The following is an 18,902-nucleotide window of genomic DNA, read 5'->3' on the forward strand; positions in this document are numbered from 1 at the left end:
TTACTTTGCCATTACATGAACATATATTTTTTTTGAGTAAAAAATAAAAGAAAAGTAAGAAAAATAATAGGAAAAGTAAATTATCAGCAATTGAGTTTAAAAAATTGATCAACTATATAATTTCTGATCATTAGTTATTTAATATTTTTTTATGTTTTTGATATTATCATATAAATTTCATATTTTTTTAGAAAATGGTTTTAACAGTTGAAAAATTACGTTTATTGTATAAAAAGTTAAAAAGTCATTTAATAGAAAATATGATCATTGGTATAAAATGTACATTTACTTTAAAATCAAAATATTAAGAAAAAGTACTAAGAAATATAAATAAGTCTAAAAATTGTTGAAAAGTTTTATAAAAGTTGTTGATATTTTTGCATTTTTAAAATTGAACGCAGTACATGTGTCATATTTTTATTATAATTTCGAAAATATTTAATTACATATTTAATTTAATACATATTTAATTACATATATTTAATTTAACACAATATTATAGTAATAATTATTTATAATTTTTATATAATTTCTTCATTTTATTCATTCTTGATGCAGGAATTTTATAAAAGAATATAAAAGTAATTTGAATATTAATTATTTTTTTTCTAAATTACAATTTTAAAAAAAATATAATCTAAAAAAGAATAAAAACTTGTTTGTATAATTTTATATCTATATTTCTTCTGTTCAAGGAATAAAAATAAAAAGTCACAAGACTTGTAGAATATTCTAAAAATTTATTAATTTATGATTATTAATTTGTTTAAATTTATAATAAATATACATAAAGATATAAATATATAAATATAAATATAATATATTTATTCTTTTATCTAATGTACTTTTATTTAGTATCAATTATAACAAAAATAACATTAGAATATATAATTCCATTTAATAATAAATTACAATTACCGATATTATAAAAGTTAAAAGAAAAGAATATTGTTTCCAATTTACGTTTATATCATATAACATATTTCATAATATATTATATTTAAAATTAAATAAAATTTCAAATGAAAAAATTTTGTATTTTATTTATACTTATAATAATTTTATTTGTGATTTATATTTATAATAAAATCATCTTCTTTATTAATTATAATATAATTAAATTAAAAAATCTTATAAATTAAAATTAAAAGAAAATTTTCTTATAAATTTATATTTCATTTTATTTCATTATAAGAATATATCTTTATAAGAAATATATCTTTACTATAATATATTTTCATTTCTACAAATTTTATATCTTATTTAACTTTATGTTTTATTTGTAAAAAAATAATTTTTTGTCGTTTTATACAATAAGTTGTGAAAAATATTAAATTAATTCAATCTCTTCATTATATCAGCTAATTTACTAATTCTCTATGAATTTTTATAATTACTTTTATAAACTTGAACTCTTTTCAACTATTCGACTAAAAAATAAAAATATATATTATATAATATTATTATATATCTCTATTCTTTTTAGATTTTTAATTCTTATAATAAAATTTCTCTATAACTAATTAGAGAAATATTTTATAAATTTTTATAATATTTTTACTTTAAATATTTATATTTATCATTATTTTTATAAACCATATATTTTTATTCAATCCTTCTATTAAATTTTTTAATATCTTCCTATATAATCAAAAATATTTTTTAATAATATTTATACTATATTCTCTTACAGATATTAATCTTTATTTAACGTTTATTAAATCTTTATTTATCATAGCTATGCATTTTTAAATAGCATATGCATTTTTAAATATTCTTATATTTTTTTCAAATAATCACTAACATATTTGTTAAGAACTAAATCAAGATTAACTTGTAAAGCGACTAAACAGCTTGAATTTTGTTTTCAATAATTTCAGAATTTTCAATAGTTTAATAATAATTTATATACATTCCCTGACGTTTTCCAAATCCTGTATAGCATATTTATTATTATATTATAATTGAAATATAACAGCAATGATTATTTCACATATGTCACTTGCGCGCCTAATGCTTTGCGACGGATCATTATAAAATCAATCGCAAGAATCTTGACCTCCACGCGCTGCGACACGACTTCTTCGAAATCACTCTCCAACGCGACTATTGGTTTCTCTAAAATTTACATTTTCATGGAAAATAATAGTTGGAGAAAAATCAATACAGTCGTAACAGTAAAAATCAATACAAATCGTAACAATATTCAAAATCAGAAAGAATAGCACAAATATATTAGAATATAATTAGAATTAAATTATAGTTAGTCATTAATCAGTAAATAATTAGAATAATTATTTGTTCATTCCAAGTTCATAATAAAAATAATTGTACAGTTCTACAACCGTAAGGAATTTTTCAAATAATATCATTTAGGCATTTCATTTGTGCAACATTTAAAATCATTAAATTAGATTTTAATAATATTCATATATTAAACAAGATAAAATTTATATTCTATTTTATAAAATATTATTTTTTTCTACTTAATCGTTTCCTCTTCTCTTCTATTTAAATACATATTCAAAAATTAGGATAAAAGAAGTAAAATGATATACATATATGTAACTGAATTTGAAAAAAAAGAAATGGACTTAGGTTAATTTAGCTAGAAAATATAAAATTTTTTCAATCGAAATTTTTTTAGTAAAATAACATTGATACGCAAATCGAAACAAGCCGCAAAATACGAATCATAATAATTGATTTTCAATTTAAGTAAATCATGCTGTGATTTAATTGCTTTTTATCTTGTTTCTCGATTTCTCTCAGTTCTCAGTTCTGAAACATATTGTTTTTAGTGAACAATAATGTTGAAACTCAATGATGCATATATTATATATTCATCACTATAATAACCTCGTACTTTTTATGATGAAAATGCTCGGTAACGTGATAAATATAAATAAGGGGTTACGAGCGCGATGGTATCGCGCGATGTGTAAGATTATCCTAAATTAAACTGTACGTTTTGCACGGTAGTTTTGCAGTTTAATTACTGTTATAACATCATTTCTTTTTGTCATTGAATATTTCTAATATGTCAATTTTTCGTGAGTGTCAGTTAATAATTTGGTTCGTGAACGATATATGTAATCTATTATTATTTATTTCAATGAAATGTAATATTTATTAAGATTAATTTTGTTTTATATTAAATCATTTATCCGATTGCTATATTATCATTGCTATAACGAACATTACATTAGATTACATTACAAAATCTTTATTGAACTATTGAAAATACAGAATATTCATTTCCTAGTATAAAAGAAATGAAAGGATAAACATAAAATAAAACGTTTTTGTTAAATTTCAAGCTTTATTTTCGAGAAAATTAGAAAAATTATTTTTTGTTTAATATAATAATAGCAAACTTGAGAATCCAAATTATATTTCAAATAGTATAGTATAGTATATAGATTGATCTATTTTTATTTTATTATTAACGAATTCCATTGATGATATTTAAATAATTATATATTTTAATTAATATATTTTAATATTTATATAATTAGATATTAATATTTTAAATACATAAACTATATTTATATGATAAAACAAATTTGCCATTGATTGTTCTTCATTGTAAATGCAATAATAACTATGTTTATTATGCTTACAATAGCAATTTAATTAGATATTGTCGTTTGTTGGAAAAAATAGAATATTTTCTCATGGTTGACATAAAAATAATTCTGATTGATTGAATCGTTTATTTATTTCTCATCAATATACAGTATTGTAGAAATAACGCAAAAGAAGATAAATTTACATATAAAATATAAAATTAAACAAAAATGTGAAATATAAATCAATGTTGACAATTTGTTAAATGGATTTGCATACAACTTCATCTATGCGTATAACAATAAAAAAGTATTCTATGTTATTTATTTTTGAAATAATTTTCACTTATTATTATATTTATTTTTTTCTTATTTTTTAAATTATTAAATTTTTTTATTTATTATTAAATTATAAAATTTTTTTATTTATTAAATTATTGCATATGCAATATCGTATTTTCAATTAAAATTTTAACCTTGTATAAGATATTTTATAGATCTAAGTTTAATTATAACTTTTAAGCATTAAGTTCTTAAAAATAAAATTTTACAGGATAAAATCGAATGATTTTAAATGATGTATCACTTACTATATGTATTTTATGCAGAAAAAAAAATCGATAAAATGGATTTAATCATTTTTTTTTTTTTAAATAAAACGATATATATTTTTTTATATCAATTAAAAAAAAATCATTTTATTCTCCTTACTTTATAGAAAAATATGAATATTTATTAATCATTTTGATTAATTTAAAAGATATTAATTATATGAAAACATAAACTATTATAAATTACAAAAACTATTATAAAACATAACTATTATATGAAAACATATAACTATTTTTTTTCTTTTCTTTGTCCTTCATGAGCTAAATTTTGCAAATATAAAATTAAACAATCTTTTAAACTAAATTTTAACTAATTTTCAACACAACTTTTTTTTACATTTTTGTAGAGAATAATAAATTAATATTAATATATAAAAAATGTATGGTATCATTAAAAAAAATAGATTGAATCTTCAAATCATAATTTAATAAATTACGTTCTTACAATTTGTCATAATATTTTGTATACATATTTCATAATAAAAGATTTTTTATTCTACATTCAAAATTTCTCCATTCATTTCTGCAATTTTATTCTTATGATATAGCACTTTACATATTACAAGATGTTTATTGATGTACAGAATGTACAGAATTTGCTACCATTACTCTGTATGTTAGATATCACGAGATTGGTGTCCTAAGCATTAGCTAATCCAACAATCTAAACGTTAAATTCATTCTACATCTATTGTATCGATGTCTAATCTAATTGCATTGAATTTTGATGTTAGACCTCTTATTATTGTTATAAAATATATAATGAAGAATTTTTAGAAAAATCTTAAAAATGAATATATCTTATATTAGTATTGTCTTTCTGTTTCTGTGAATGCAATAATTTATTTCTAAATGGAATCATTTTCTTTATTTTTATCAATTTATTATAACAATCTATGTGAAAAAATATTAAAATATAATATTAAAGAATCAACGATTTGTAAGATATTTCAACTTTCTAATGAAGAAGGTTTTCAAATTTTCCATCAATATTGTGAAAAAGTATTTCATAATTCGTTTCTTTATGTTTTCTGTAACATAATTAAAGTCATTATTTATATTATTATAAAGAAATTCTTTCTTATTACATTTAAGATAATATATTATTGTTATTATTAAGATATTATTATATATTTTCAGCATCCAAAAAATTTTTATTTTATAATAAAATAAGAAAATATATTTACATTTTGTACATTTTATATTTTTGTAACAAATTCTGTGTAAAATAAATATGAATATGATATTAATTTGTTTGTAATAGAATTAGCATTCACTATAAATTTATACAATATTTGACATTTCTTAAGTGTTTATATTAGTATCGACGAAATGCAACTTATAAGGAATATGAAATGTTTATAAATCTGATTTTTTGTATATTTTACTCTAATATAAATTTTTTCACGATAGATTGTTTGTAAGAATTATTGCAAATCGACCTACAGTAAAAAAAATATATAATTTCATTTAGAAAAAGTGCATTTGCATTTTTTAAATAAATCGTTGCATATAAAAAAAAGTAAATTTATAAAAAAATAATTCTTCTAATAAATCGTATTAAATCCTCCTACTATTTAGTATTTAGTTTGTTTCTTAAAAATTTTATATTACTTACCGAATGTCTTACTTTCAAAATATAATCCATCTCGATTGCGAAAATTATCTTGGTATTTAGATGAATATTTTAATATTTAGATAAATATTGAAATTACAATATCTTTATCTTGTACAATAATAAAGTATTTTATTAAAATTATTGCTTTTATAGGAATAAGATTTTAATAATGTATCTTATTATTTATATATATAACTAGTTTTCGTATTTAAATAAAAAATAGTTTACAATAAAATAGAAATAGAAATTTAATAATCGAGTTAATCAATTAAAATTTAATTTCAGAAAATAATTTATATAATAAAATCTGCATTAAAGATTCATATAATTATCACATTTTTTTAAACATAAACAATAAATCTAATTATCAATTTTCTACTACTATTAATAAAATTTTATTATTTTTTTTTATAAATTTTATTTTCAAGTACTAAAAATATCATAATATAAATTATATAAATTTAAATAAATATAATATTGATTTACGATTAAAAAAATAATTGTAAAAACAATAAAATTTTTAATATTTTTTATCTTTCTAACAATTTGATATTATATGATTCTGTTCAATTATGATAAGTAGAATTATTTTTTTATGGTGAAGAATCTATGGCAAATTTACTTTCAATATATAATGCAAATACAATATAAACTTTAAAAGTCTTATGTCTTAAGTCTTAAGTCTTAAATCTTTTTTATTAATATTAAAATTTTAAGAAAATGCTTTATAATATTGCTCTTCTTATTTATACTAACTTATTAATTAAAATTAATTAATTTATTTAACAAAATATTTGATTCTATTATTATTTAATAATAAAATAATATGCAAACGAAAAAGATAATTAATAGATAAAGATTTTTTTCTATTGTTATTTCAATACATCACTTTTAGATTTCTTAGAGAAAATAAATGTTTCTTTTTCCATTTATTTCATTTCTAATTTCCAATATATTATTTTTGAAAGTATAATTTAATTAATTTCTTATTATTAGAAATTTTTGAAAGTTGAATGTTAAAATAATCTCACAAAATAATGAAAATAAAAAAAAGAAAACTGCTATGTGTTTCAAAAACCATTTGTGCTTTTTTGTGCTTCGTTGTTTTCTTATCGAATATTGTTATTTGAATATTTTGCATACTCAATATGCATCATACATTGTATACTTTTATTTAATATATTTTATCAAATTTTTTTACAAGGAGCATGTATTATATAATTGATACATCACAACAACTTGATTATTTATCATATGGCACACTAATAAAGCAAACTTAAAATTGGTTCTATTTTTTTGAAAAAAAATAATATTTTTATTCTTAAAATAATATATTGGCTCGCAAAAGAATTTGAATATTGTTTTACAGAGAAATTTATCTAATCTGAAAATTTTTATGTAAATGAAAATTTGTTTGTAAGACATAATAAATTAATGTAAAATAATTTTTTCATTGACAAGAAATCTTTTTAAAAGAAATGAAATCAATCTCTAAAGTTCCACTATGTTTTTATTTTAAATACAAATGGAAAATTTTTTTATAACAAGATAATAGAGAATTAAATTCTAAACATTTTGTAATTTAAAATTTTATTCTATTTTATACCGTTGTTATGTTTAAAAAAAGTTATGTTTAAAAAATGAAAAATATATGAAACTTAAAGATTGATTTTATTTCCATAAAATAATATTATTTATAATATTTCAATAAAAAAATAATTTCTTTATATATAACGCATAAATTTTTTACATTCGTAAAGTTTAATTAAAAATAAAAAATTGATTATTAACATTTTATTAAAAAAGTATTCAAATACTTTTTGTGAATTACTGCACTTTTTTCTATAATCTAAATGCATTTATAATGAAAAATATGTATTTTTCATATAATAAATAATAAATTTCTCATAGTATTATGCAATAAAAAAATATTCTTTTTCTTTTTAGGCAATACTTATCGCCTTGGTGCTCGGCAGTATCATCGTCGGGACTGTGATCGGTAACATTCTGGTTTGCGTCGCCGTATTCCTCGTTAGGAAGCTGCGAAGACCTTGCAACTATCTCTTGGTTAGCCTTGCAGTTAGCGATCTCTGCGTCGCTCTTCTGGTAATGCCGATGGCGTTGCTCTACGAGATTTCCGGTAATTGGTCCTTCGGTGCAATTATGTGCGACCTTTGGGTTAGCTTCGACGTACTCAGTTGCACGGCCAGCATTCTGAATCTCTGCATGATCTCTGTGGACCGGTGAGTAGTCTTCATCCAGAAATTTTCTACGAAAATTGAGTTTTGAGAATGATCGTGACTTCGATAAAGTAAATTAGGTGTTTTAATTGAAAAATCAAATTTCAAATTATTATAATTAATGAAATTAATGGATCGTTTGATGTGATTATAATAGTTTTTTTTAATTTCATAAATATTAATGTTATGTGATACATAATTATATAAATATATTAAAAGAAATAAAATACATTCTTGAATTTTTTTTTTTTTCTCATTCTTTCTAATTTATTTCCGTAAATGTTAAGTTTGTATCCATAAAATAGATATTATTGGACTTTTTATATTATTATATTTATTATATTATTAATTATTTTCATTTATTTGTTATTTTCAATCTATTAAAATTTTAAATTCATGAAAAAAATTCGTTGTTACGAAGAAAAGATAATTAAAATATTAAAAATTTTTAATATTATCATTTTTATACGTATTTTATATATATATTATTAATATTAATATATATATATATATATTCGAATATAATTTATTCTAATTTGTTACAATATAATATTGAAANAAAATAAAAATAAAATTATTTAAAAAGATTATAATTAACTATTTGATAGTAATTAATATGTTTTCCACAAAATTATTTATTTGTAATTTATTTGTTTCTTACTATAATAGTATCAAAATATAACAAGAATTTATAAATTATTTTTCTTTTGTTTTTATTATTATAGAATTTTATTTTGAATAATAATTTTAAAAATTATTATAAAATTGATATTTTCTTTTTTTTCTTTTTTTTATAAAAATATTTAAGAATTTTTATATAATCGAATTACTTCGAAAATGCTTCACGAAAAAAAGTACAGAATTCTGATCTAGAATTATATTTCAGAAAAATACAGTAAAAAGTATTGTTTAATCGTATAAACGATCATTTTGAAGAACGAAAAACTAGTCTACAAGTTTCTGCTTCCAAGTATCATATTCTAATGCAGAGTTTCATTGAACCAGAAATGCAGAGAATAAACAATTCCATGACATATATTTTTTTTACACTTGATACATATTTATGTATGAGCTTGTAATAATGCACGAGGAAAAATTACACGAAGACAAATAAATAGAACATAGGAATTTACAGTAAAAAAAATGAAAATTGTATAGTTATTTTTTAATAATAAAATAAATTTATTTCTAATTTTTCACATAATTTTTCACAATGCGCAAATAATAATTTCTATAAAATTAATTTTAAAGTGACACGCGAGCTTTGAATTTTTGTTTGTTTTTTAAACATATTTTTAAATTATATATATTTTTTTACTTTTTAACACTTATCTTTATTAATATTTATTAATATATTAATTATACTTCTTTTCAAATTAAACAAATATTGATAAACAAATTTAATAATATTTTAAAATAAATATATAAAATGATTCATTATAAATGAACAAATTAAGAATACTTATACGATGATATTTTATAATTGATTCAATAAGAATTATGAACATTTTTGATCATATGCAAATATTAATGAAATCTTAAATTTGAAATCATTACTAAACTTAATATTTAATTAATTATATATTAAAAATCATAAGAATTTGAAGAAGTATAATTTTTTTATAATAAATATAATTATTAACTGGTAAAAACGATTTTTATTGAATTTTTTTAAATTTTCATTTTTCGTATTTTTGTCAAATTTATACTTATATATCATATTTATATAACTTTTATTGTTAGTTTTAGTGATTATCTATTGGAACCGAGTATAACTTGAATTTATATCAAAGTAAAACATAACTACAAGTGAACATTATCTCCGTTTTGCGATTGTTTACATAAAATATGATATCTGATATTTTTTAAATAATGTCTAAATAAATATTTATAAAAATAATAAATAATGAAGCATAAACAATAATAAATAATAAACAAATTTTTAAATAAATTCTCAATATATAAATAGAAATAATATTTTATTCTTCTCTTAATAAACAATTTATTCAATTATAGAATTCATTGTGACTAACTAAAACTTAAAAAAAAATATCGTTCATAAGAAATTTTTAGACTTTATATAGTTTTGTGGATGAATCACTAACAGCAATATTAAATATCATAATATTCATACATGATCAAAAAATATAATATATATAAAAATGGTCATTATCTTTTATTCCAAATTTCTTCATTCAAGAAATAAACATTATTTATTACAATGTTTATTAAAATGTTTTGTTAAAAATTAATAAATAAATAATATTTAATTTTTAAATAATTTACGATATTTCAAAAAATATTTTTTTTATTAATGCAAATTTTAAATATGAAATGCAAATTTAAATATTATTATAAAAAGTTTTGTTTAATATTAGAATTCATAAAAAGAAAAAGGAATTTTATTATTTATTATTAAAGGAATTATATTATTAATTTTATGTTTTATTCCACCCTAATATATATCTTACATTTATTTCACTTCATCAAAGTGAATATCATTGAAAACATTGCGAACACTGGTTTATCTTGCTGACATAGATTCTGTGCCATAACGAAGCCGTTGAAATACGGGGTGAAAAGAACGCCACGAAGAATGATCGTCTACGTCAGCCTTGTTTGGCTAGGGGCAGCTTGCATTAGTCTGCCACCATTGTTGATTATGGGAAATGAACACACTTATTCTGAGACTGGGCCATCCCATTGCGTTGTCTGCCAGAATTTCTTCTACCAGATTTACGCCACGCTTGGGAGCTTCTATATACCTTTATTCGTGATGATTCAGGTAAGATATCGTCTACTTTACATCTATATGGCTATACTTAGTAAAAGTGGATACAATTTATGAAAATATCTCGGTATATTTTAGTTGTTTACAGTTAGAGATTATTTTAATTATAAATTACATTATTTTGTTGTTTTAATTATTTATGATTTATTCTAGATCTTGATATATAAAAAATAGTTTATAATTAAGTTACAAGTATTTGTACATTTTCTTAAAAATTTATTTAAGCCAAAAATCTTGATTTAATGAAAATTCATATAATGAATGTTATTTTTTTTAAATTTCTTACTTATTATTTTTTTTATTTTCTTATTTTGTTACTTCTATAATTTTATTATTTTCCCACTTTGTTAGTTGATTATTTATTTATTAATCATCTTTAAATTTATATATTTATATATTTTGATTAACTTTTTTTTAGTAAATTATTACTTACAATTATTATTACTTTTCTTATAATAGATATTATTATTAATTTTTTTGTTCATCTTTGTTATTTTATTTCTCTTCTTTTTTATTTTATTATTTTTAATAAAGAATAAATTTTTGGATAAATTCCCATTTAAATATTCTCATTTAATTTTAATTATATATATCAATATCTACAAAACTTTCTCATTCGACATAATAACTTAATGAATTAAAAATGACATAAGAGTGCACATTAATCACAACGCTTAGCAAAATTTGATTTTTTTACCAATGTTTAAGTCATTAATAATTTAAAGCAATAAAAATATTTATTTTTTGGTAAAAATTTAATTATATTTTGAATTGTTCTTTAATGTTCCTCTATTCTTTAATGTTTTGCATGAAAAATATTAATATTTATATTAATATGTTTACTTTATTATAATATGTATTGTTCTTACTTTAATTAATTGCCAATTGATTATCGCAAAACACTTTCGTTGAATTACTTGTATATCTTTGAATTTTATGAAATTTTAAAGTTTTTTTATATATTTTTTTGTATATATTTTATATTTCTTTAATTATTTCGAAAAACGTCATATATTTCGCTTCCATAGCATTTGAAAACATTATTAATTTTTGTTTCTTTGATATTCATCATTAATTGATCCATTTGTTATTATAATGATGTTTATATATGAATGATAATTTTAATAAATTTGATCTCTGAAATTTTAAACAAATGTATCAATCTTCACAAATGTATTCACAAATGGATTTATAAATATATATTTGTTATTTCATATATGTATACTATTCCATATTTCATCGTATATTTAACATACCATAAAACATGTTTCGCTAATTTTAGCTATTCCTGTGAATTGACTGTGAAAACTAAATCTAATTGTTTGTAAGATATATTATTTTATCTATGAATTATCTATATAGTTTGTTCTTTATTATTTCTTTTTTTTTTATTATTTAAAACATTAAGATATATATTTTCTTTTAATTTAAAAGTCTTGTATTTTAATTTTTTTATAAATTTGTTTTTATTTATTTTTATAATATTTTTAATTTTTCATTCCAAATTTTTTTATTAAGCTTTTTATATAATTTTTCTAATTTGATTTCATGAATCCTATTAATCTATTTCTTTTGAAGTTTTGATTCCTAATGTATTGTCAATTAATTCTACATTTTTCATTTTAAATTTGTTTTGCAATATCTTTTCAATTCCATTTAATGTTTTTATGTTTTAATAATATTATTAATAAGCCATCAATTTATATAAATGTGATTATTTTTTCATTTTTTTCTTTTTATATATGAACGCAAAATGCATATTTGTTTACATTTCATAGATATTATTGTTATTCGTTGTTTTCTAACTATCATTTTCTAACTATTTTTAAAATAATTACAATGATTTATTTAATAAACAAGCTTTATTTTTATATTCTTCATCCAAATAATTAATTGTTCCATGTAAAACTGTTTCGACTTTTTTTATATAAATAATATAGCATAATTATATTCATTTAATGAATGTATAATTTTTCTTCCACACATATAATTAAAAATACTCGAAATAATCATTTTAATTTTTTGCAGAAATGCAAAGATTTTATCCCCTTCGTTGTTTGTATCTATATATAATTAACTTTATCGTGCATCTTTCTATGCTTATCTTGTTTATGTTTAATTTTCTCATTTCATGTATACAGTTTTTTTATTTTTATAACTGTCTACCAACTTTCAAGTTTCACTTTCAATAAAAAAAACTTCATATTCAAATTCCATGACGACTAATTATAAATTTTATTTTTTCATTTTAATATTTATTTTATCTTTATTAATATAAGTGTTTAATATCGTTTTCTAGATTTGCAATAATATGAAATAATTTTCTAGATTTAGTTTATCTCTCTCTTTTGAATTCTTGATCTTTTTTTAATTTCTTTTGTCGATGTATTCTCTGATTATATTATCTTGATCATCCAACTCCGAATTTTTTTGTTCTGGATCATATATTTTATTCTGTTCTTGTTTCTATTACTTTTTTTTATTTTTTAGAATCATTAGTTGTTTGTTCGTATAGCTTATTAAATTTTATATTACGCTTTTAATTGATACTTTATATTGATGCTTTGTATTTTTAATTCTTCAAAAAGAACAAATATCTTTTTGTTTTTAAAAAAAATATCTCTTAGTTTAATTTAATATTAGTTTTGATTCCCGAGCTCCATAAATGATATGTTTTAAATTCTTGAGAATAATATTAATAATATTAATATGTATAATTCTTTAAAATAATCTATTAATATAATTATAATAATTTACTATATTTAATTTCTTTTCTTGAAAATTTACTCGGCCCTATTTTCATTTATTTAATAATTCGTAGTTTTATACTAAAAATTTAAATAAAAAAATGCGAAAATATGTAGTAATAGAAATCATTTTATAAAACCGATTTATAATAAGAAAAAAAGAATAACTCTAAAAATTTATAGAGATTATAATACAAGCATAAAGTATTCGACAATAAATATATCATATTTATATATGAAAGTTTCATTTTTAAACAGAATTTAATAATTGTTTTCTAAATAAAAAAAATTTTAAACTTTTTTAAAATTTTTATTTATATGCAGCATTATTTAACACTAGATTTACAGAACCGGTCAATTTGACGAGTTTTCGATTTTATGCTTAAAAATTCTGAATATGCAAATATTATTTTTTAAATATTATATACTGATTTTTAATGATATAATGCAGCAAATATATATTTCTATTCATTTTCTCTGGAACATTTATATTTTATTATTTGTAGATATTATATATCTATTTTTACAAAAATCCGTCAATTTGACGGGTTAATTTATATTTTAATTATTGCGAAATAATAAAATTGAAATAATAATGAATAAGAAAAACCCAATAATTCAAATAACATCAAGCAAATGACGATTATTTAACAATAAATACATAATTAAATAAGTTATTTATAATTTTGATATGATAACAAATCTCTTCAATGAATTTTGCAGAGAAAAGAAATGATTTTTATAAGTGAGTCTTATTATTTTATATAAAACAAATAGATTTATGAGAAATTTCAATAGTACGTTTTGTAAAAAAAAAAAAAATTAAATGCTATTTAGAAGCTTAGCAAAAATTTATTTTTGTAAGTGAAAATTTGAATTTTTCAAGATATTTTCAAAAGCTACCCAAAAAATTTATTTTTTTATGTTTATATTATTATGGGAAAATCTTCAAAAGACATGGAATTGATAAAAAGAATAATAAAAAGAATAACCAGCATAAATAAAGATTAATTTGGATCGGATTCTGATATAACCGAATTATGCGAAAGCGAAGAAGAATTTGACAATATAAACGAAAATGAAGATTTTAATGACAATAGGAATGAAAATTATCACAATATATATCATAAAATAAAAATAATGCATATTATTTAAGATATTGAAAGCGAAAGTGAAATAAAAGATACTGATAATGAAGAAAATACTGTGAAAGCAGGATTTCATAGATAGCCTCTTCTTGTGTTTTATAATTGTTTTTGAATTTGATAGCCATCAATACCTGGATTATTATACAAAGAGACTACTGAAATAAACAAAATTTGAAAGAATTTTCTTTTTCAATTAGCTGAAGAATTGGATGATGACCAACGAAATGTACAAACGTTTCTCGAACGTAATTTTTCGTGACGAACAAACTTGCTTCTATTCAGTATTTGGAGTCTAACTATATTTGCATTAAACCTAACAAATATGTATGCAGGAAATATACATCCAAGATAAAGTTTATATGTAAAAAATATATTGAAGACAACAGTAAATAAAAATCTATGGATTTTAAATAAATAATTTATAAAAAAATTTCATTTTAATATACCCGCCAAAAAGACGGATTTCAGTAAAAAAATGTATATAGTCAATATCCGTAAATCTAGTATTAATAAAAAAATATTTCAAATGTTTCGTAACTATTCTGAAAAATAGAAAATTTTTAATAAATAAATTTAATGATCACATAAAAATCACATCATTTACTGAATAGATATTATAAAAACAAGCGAGTTCCAGTTTCATCATATTTAAAAATGCTAATGTTCAAATTATAATTGAAGAAATTCTCTATGCCATTCTCAATACATTATCTACATATTAGTACTGAGAAATTCAGAGATTAAATCATAGATTTTTTTAAAACGTTTTTAATTAGAAGTCTAAAATGGAGTCTATCTTAGGAACTTGAGAAGTTCATTCCTAAATTCGAATTTAAAAGCGTTCTGGATTCTCAAGGCGATTCTAATTTCAATTATTCTTCGAAAAAATCGGAAAGATTTAAGATTAAGAGGAATAATTTACAAAGGATTTAACGTATCTAACTTTGCACAATCACATTTCGTTGATTAAACTTTCTTGTTTTTATTTTAAAAAATAATAAACAAGATAATAATCAATAATAATTGTTAAATAACCTTTGGCGATATATAGTTCAGGATATGGCATTTTTGTTTCAAGAAATCATAACAAATTGACAAATTTTATTAAATTAATCGAGATAATAATAATATGTAGCAGTTAAAGCATCGTTAAGATTTAATAATATATGGATGATGAAAAAATTAATCATCTTAATCTAATAAAGATTAATTAATATTTTCAAAAATGAATTAAAATTATGAGTATCTCTGAAACAAAGGAAATAATGATTATAATTTTTTATTTACATTAACTCAAAGTCGAGCTATTCGTAAGTCAATTTTCATTTTCATTGAAGATAATATTAAGAGTTATTAAACTATAATATAATATAATAAAGTTATTAAACTATTTATAAATTTCCCTTATTCATAAAAGGAAAAAAAATTTTTATTAAAAATAAAAATTATACAAAAATTAATAAATATACGTAAATGTATACACAATAATCTTTTCATTATCAATGATAATTAATTTAATTATTAAGAATATTTTACGTATAATTTTATAATGAATGCGTATAATTTTAATTAATGAAAAATATAAATCATTTTAAATAATATATATTCATTATGAAATTGTATTATATTTAATATATTATTAATATATTTAATTATATTAATAATACATTTAATACAAATATCAACTATAATAATAATTATAAATATTTACATTAAATTATCTAGAAAATTATACTAATTTATCCTAAACAATTATAAAACTGTATATAAAAATCAACTTCCAAAATTTAAGTTTTTAAGAATAATTCAAAAAATTGTTGGAGAATGATTAAATGCTTTTTGTAATATATATCAAACAAAATATATCAAAAGAGAATGTTAGAGTTAAAAATTTTTAATATTTTTTAAGAAAATTGTATTGATCATGTTTATTTGAAAAAGTACAGCAATTATTATTATGTATTTTTTAATTATAAAAATATTGATATTTCCTATATTCGTTGATGCATTACTAAATTTTTTTTTTTTTTATTGGCACAAGCAATGGTCAACGATACAAATAGCTAATAAACTATTGAATAATAATAATGATTATCGATCCTATAATTCGAATAATAAAACTAATATTTTTCACAATTTTTACAAACTCATATTAAATCAACCTCATTAATTTTATTTTTTTTATTTTTGAATAATAGTATCAATGGGGATTATTTTATTATTCTTATTAATCACTTATCAATTTCGTTGATCGTTCTATTGATCTTTGATTATATTAATGTTGAAAAAAATATGAAAAAAATATGTATCTATTATTTTTAACATTTTAAGTTTCTGAGTTTTTCAAACCTATAAAATTCACGACATTTTTTATAACTATGCAGATTATCCATTGATTTCAATGAAATAATGATTTTGAAATAAATATGTTACCTATTATAATATTTTATAGTTTCGGAAATATTTGCAAAAAATTTTCTGACATAGATAACCGCCTAACAGTTGTTTCTATATAATCTAATTATAAATCTTATTAATGATAATAATAATATTTACAATTTTTTCATGTAAACAAACTTCTTGCAATTTCTGAATTTGGCGAGAAACACAAGCTAATATTTCTTATTATGGAACATTGTATTGGATATATAGCGTAGTTTCTTGCAACAAAAATGATTTTGATAATTAAATTTTTTTAATATAATAGAAGTATATATATTCCTCTACATTTATAGTATATATATATATTTTCGTCTATAATTAGCTTTCAATTTATATCATTATATCATTAATGATATATTTATATATTAATATATCAGTAATTTATTATCTTTAAATTAAATTATATAAGAAAATCAAATGTTATTTTATACTCGAAAGTTTTTTGCGAATATCTTTAAACTAATTTAAGATCAAGCAGTGTTAATATATATAATAAGGAAATATTCAAAATTATGATTTTGACAACATATTTCAAGATTAAATTCAACGAGGAGTATTCTTTTCTGCATAATTATTATTTTTTTGTTAATCAGAATTTTTTTTTTAAGTTCTTTCTTCTCCTAAATAATTTTTTCTTTCTAAAAAAATTCTAAAAAATTAACTTCGTATTTATTACTTTAAAAAAAAAATTAATAATATTATGATAATATTACTGTTTCATCTTCATTAATTTATCTCATAGAACCTGCTTGAATAGCTTTCCATTATAGTGCAAATTAGTGCAATTATTCAACATCATAAATTTATAGGTTCCGTAATGTATTCTCGGACTATACATTGCTCACGGCAATATTGTATACATCTAATTAGAATTACCATCGACAATATTATATAACAATTATTTACAACTGAATCGGTTTTGTAATTACAACAGAATTTGTTTGGTAATTAGAGTCGCATTCGTTGATTAAACAATAAAAAATACAGATTGAAATAATTGATTTTCTTGATTGGAGAAGGAATCTTAATAGAATGATAATGTAAAATTAACGAAACAAAAAATACAATTCTAATTATTAAAATAAAATATAGTATTCAGATAATTTCAGTAATTTTATCTAATGTATCTTAAATGATTCAGTAACAAAATGATTTCTTTTATGCTGTAACTAATAAACATTCATTATATAACAAAATAATATTGTAAAAATTTCATAAAAACATCAGTAAAAATTTTCATAAAAACATTTTGGTTTTTAACTCTTGGTAAAAAATAAAGATAAATATAAAAATATTATTAAAAATATATAAAAAAATGTTTATGTTTTTTATTTATATTTATTGTAAGTAAATGTAAATAATAAAATATAATAAATAATATTAATTAATAAGATAATATAGAGATAAAATTTTCAATGTTTAATTATTTTTAATGTGATAAATTTTAAAAATAATATGAACAGTCTATCATTATAATTTAAATAATTATTTTTTATTTCGTTCGTATTTATATATAATCAATTATAAAAGTCTTTATGTATTTTACGCAAGTTTAACTAATAAATTGTTATTAAAACTAACAATAATTCTATTTTATATAAAATATTGTATGTGAAAATATTATTTTGAGAAAATGAAATAAATTTTTAAAAAAGTTTCTATATTATTTTTGTTTTTTCAAATATAATTTCATAATGATACGAAAAAGAATAAAATTTTTAAAATATATAATATAA

General features: G+C 18.9%; 1 protein-coding gene across 3 annotated transcripts in view; it reads left to right on the forward strand.

The window, feature by feature from the left end:
- Positions 1 to 18,902, forward strand: part of LOC102675490 (5-hydroxytryptamine receptor 1) — a 407,095-nt gene that overhangs the window by 143,588 nt on the left and 244,605 nt on the right. For all 3 annotated transcript variants that reach the window (XM_031515321.1, XM_006609888.2, XM_031515322.1), the window contains exons 3-4: positions 7,746 to 8,041; positions 10,580 to 10,823. In XM_031515321.1, the coding sequence (XP_031371181.1) occupies positions 7,746 to 8,041; positions 10,580 to 10,823 (540 nt within the window). The remainder of the gene's footprint in view (positions 1 to 7,745; positions 8,042 to 10,579; positions 10,824 to 18,902) is intronic.

The sequence above is a fragment of the Apis dorsata genome, unplaced genomic scaffold, assembly GCF_000469605.1.
Source record: "Apis dorsata unplaced genomic scaffold, Apis dorsata 1.3 scaffold_63, whole genome shotgun sequence".
Classification (NCBI taxonomy): Eukaryota; Metazoa; Arthropoda; class Insecta; order Hymenoptera; family Apidae; genus Apis; species Apis dorsata.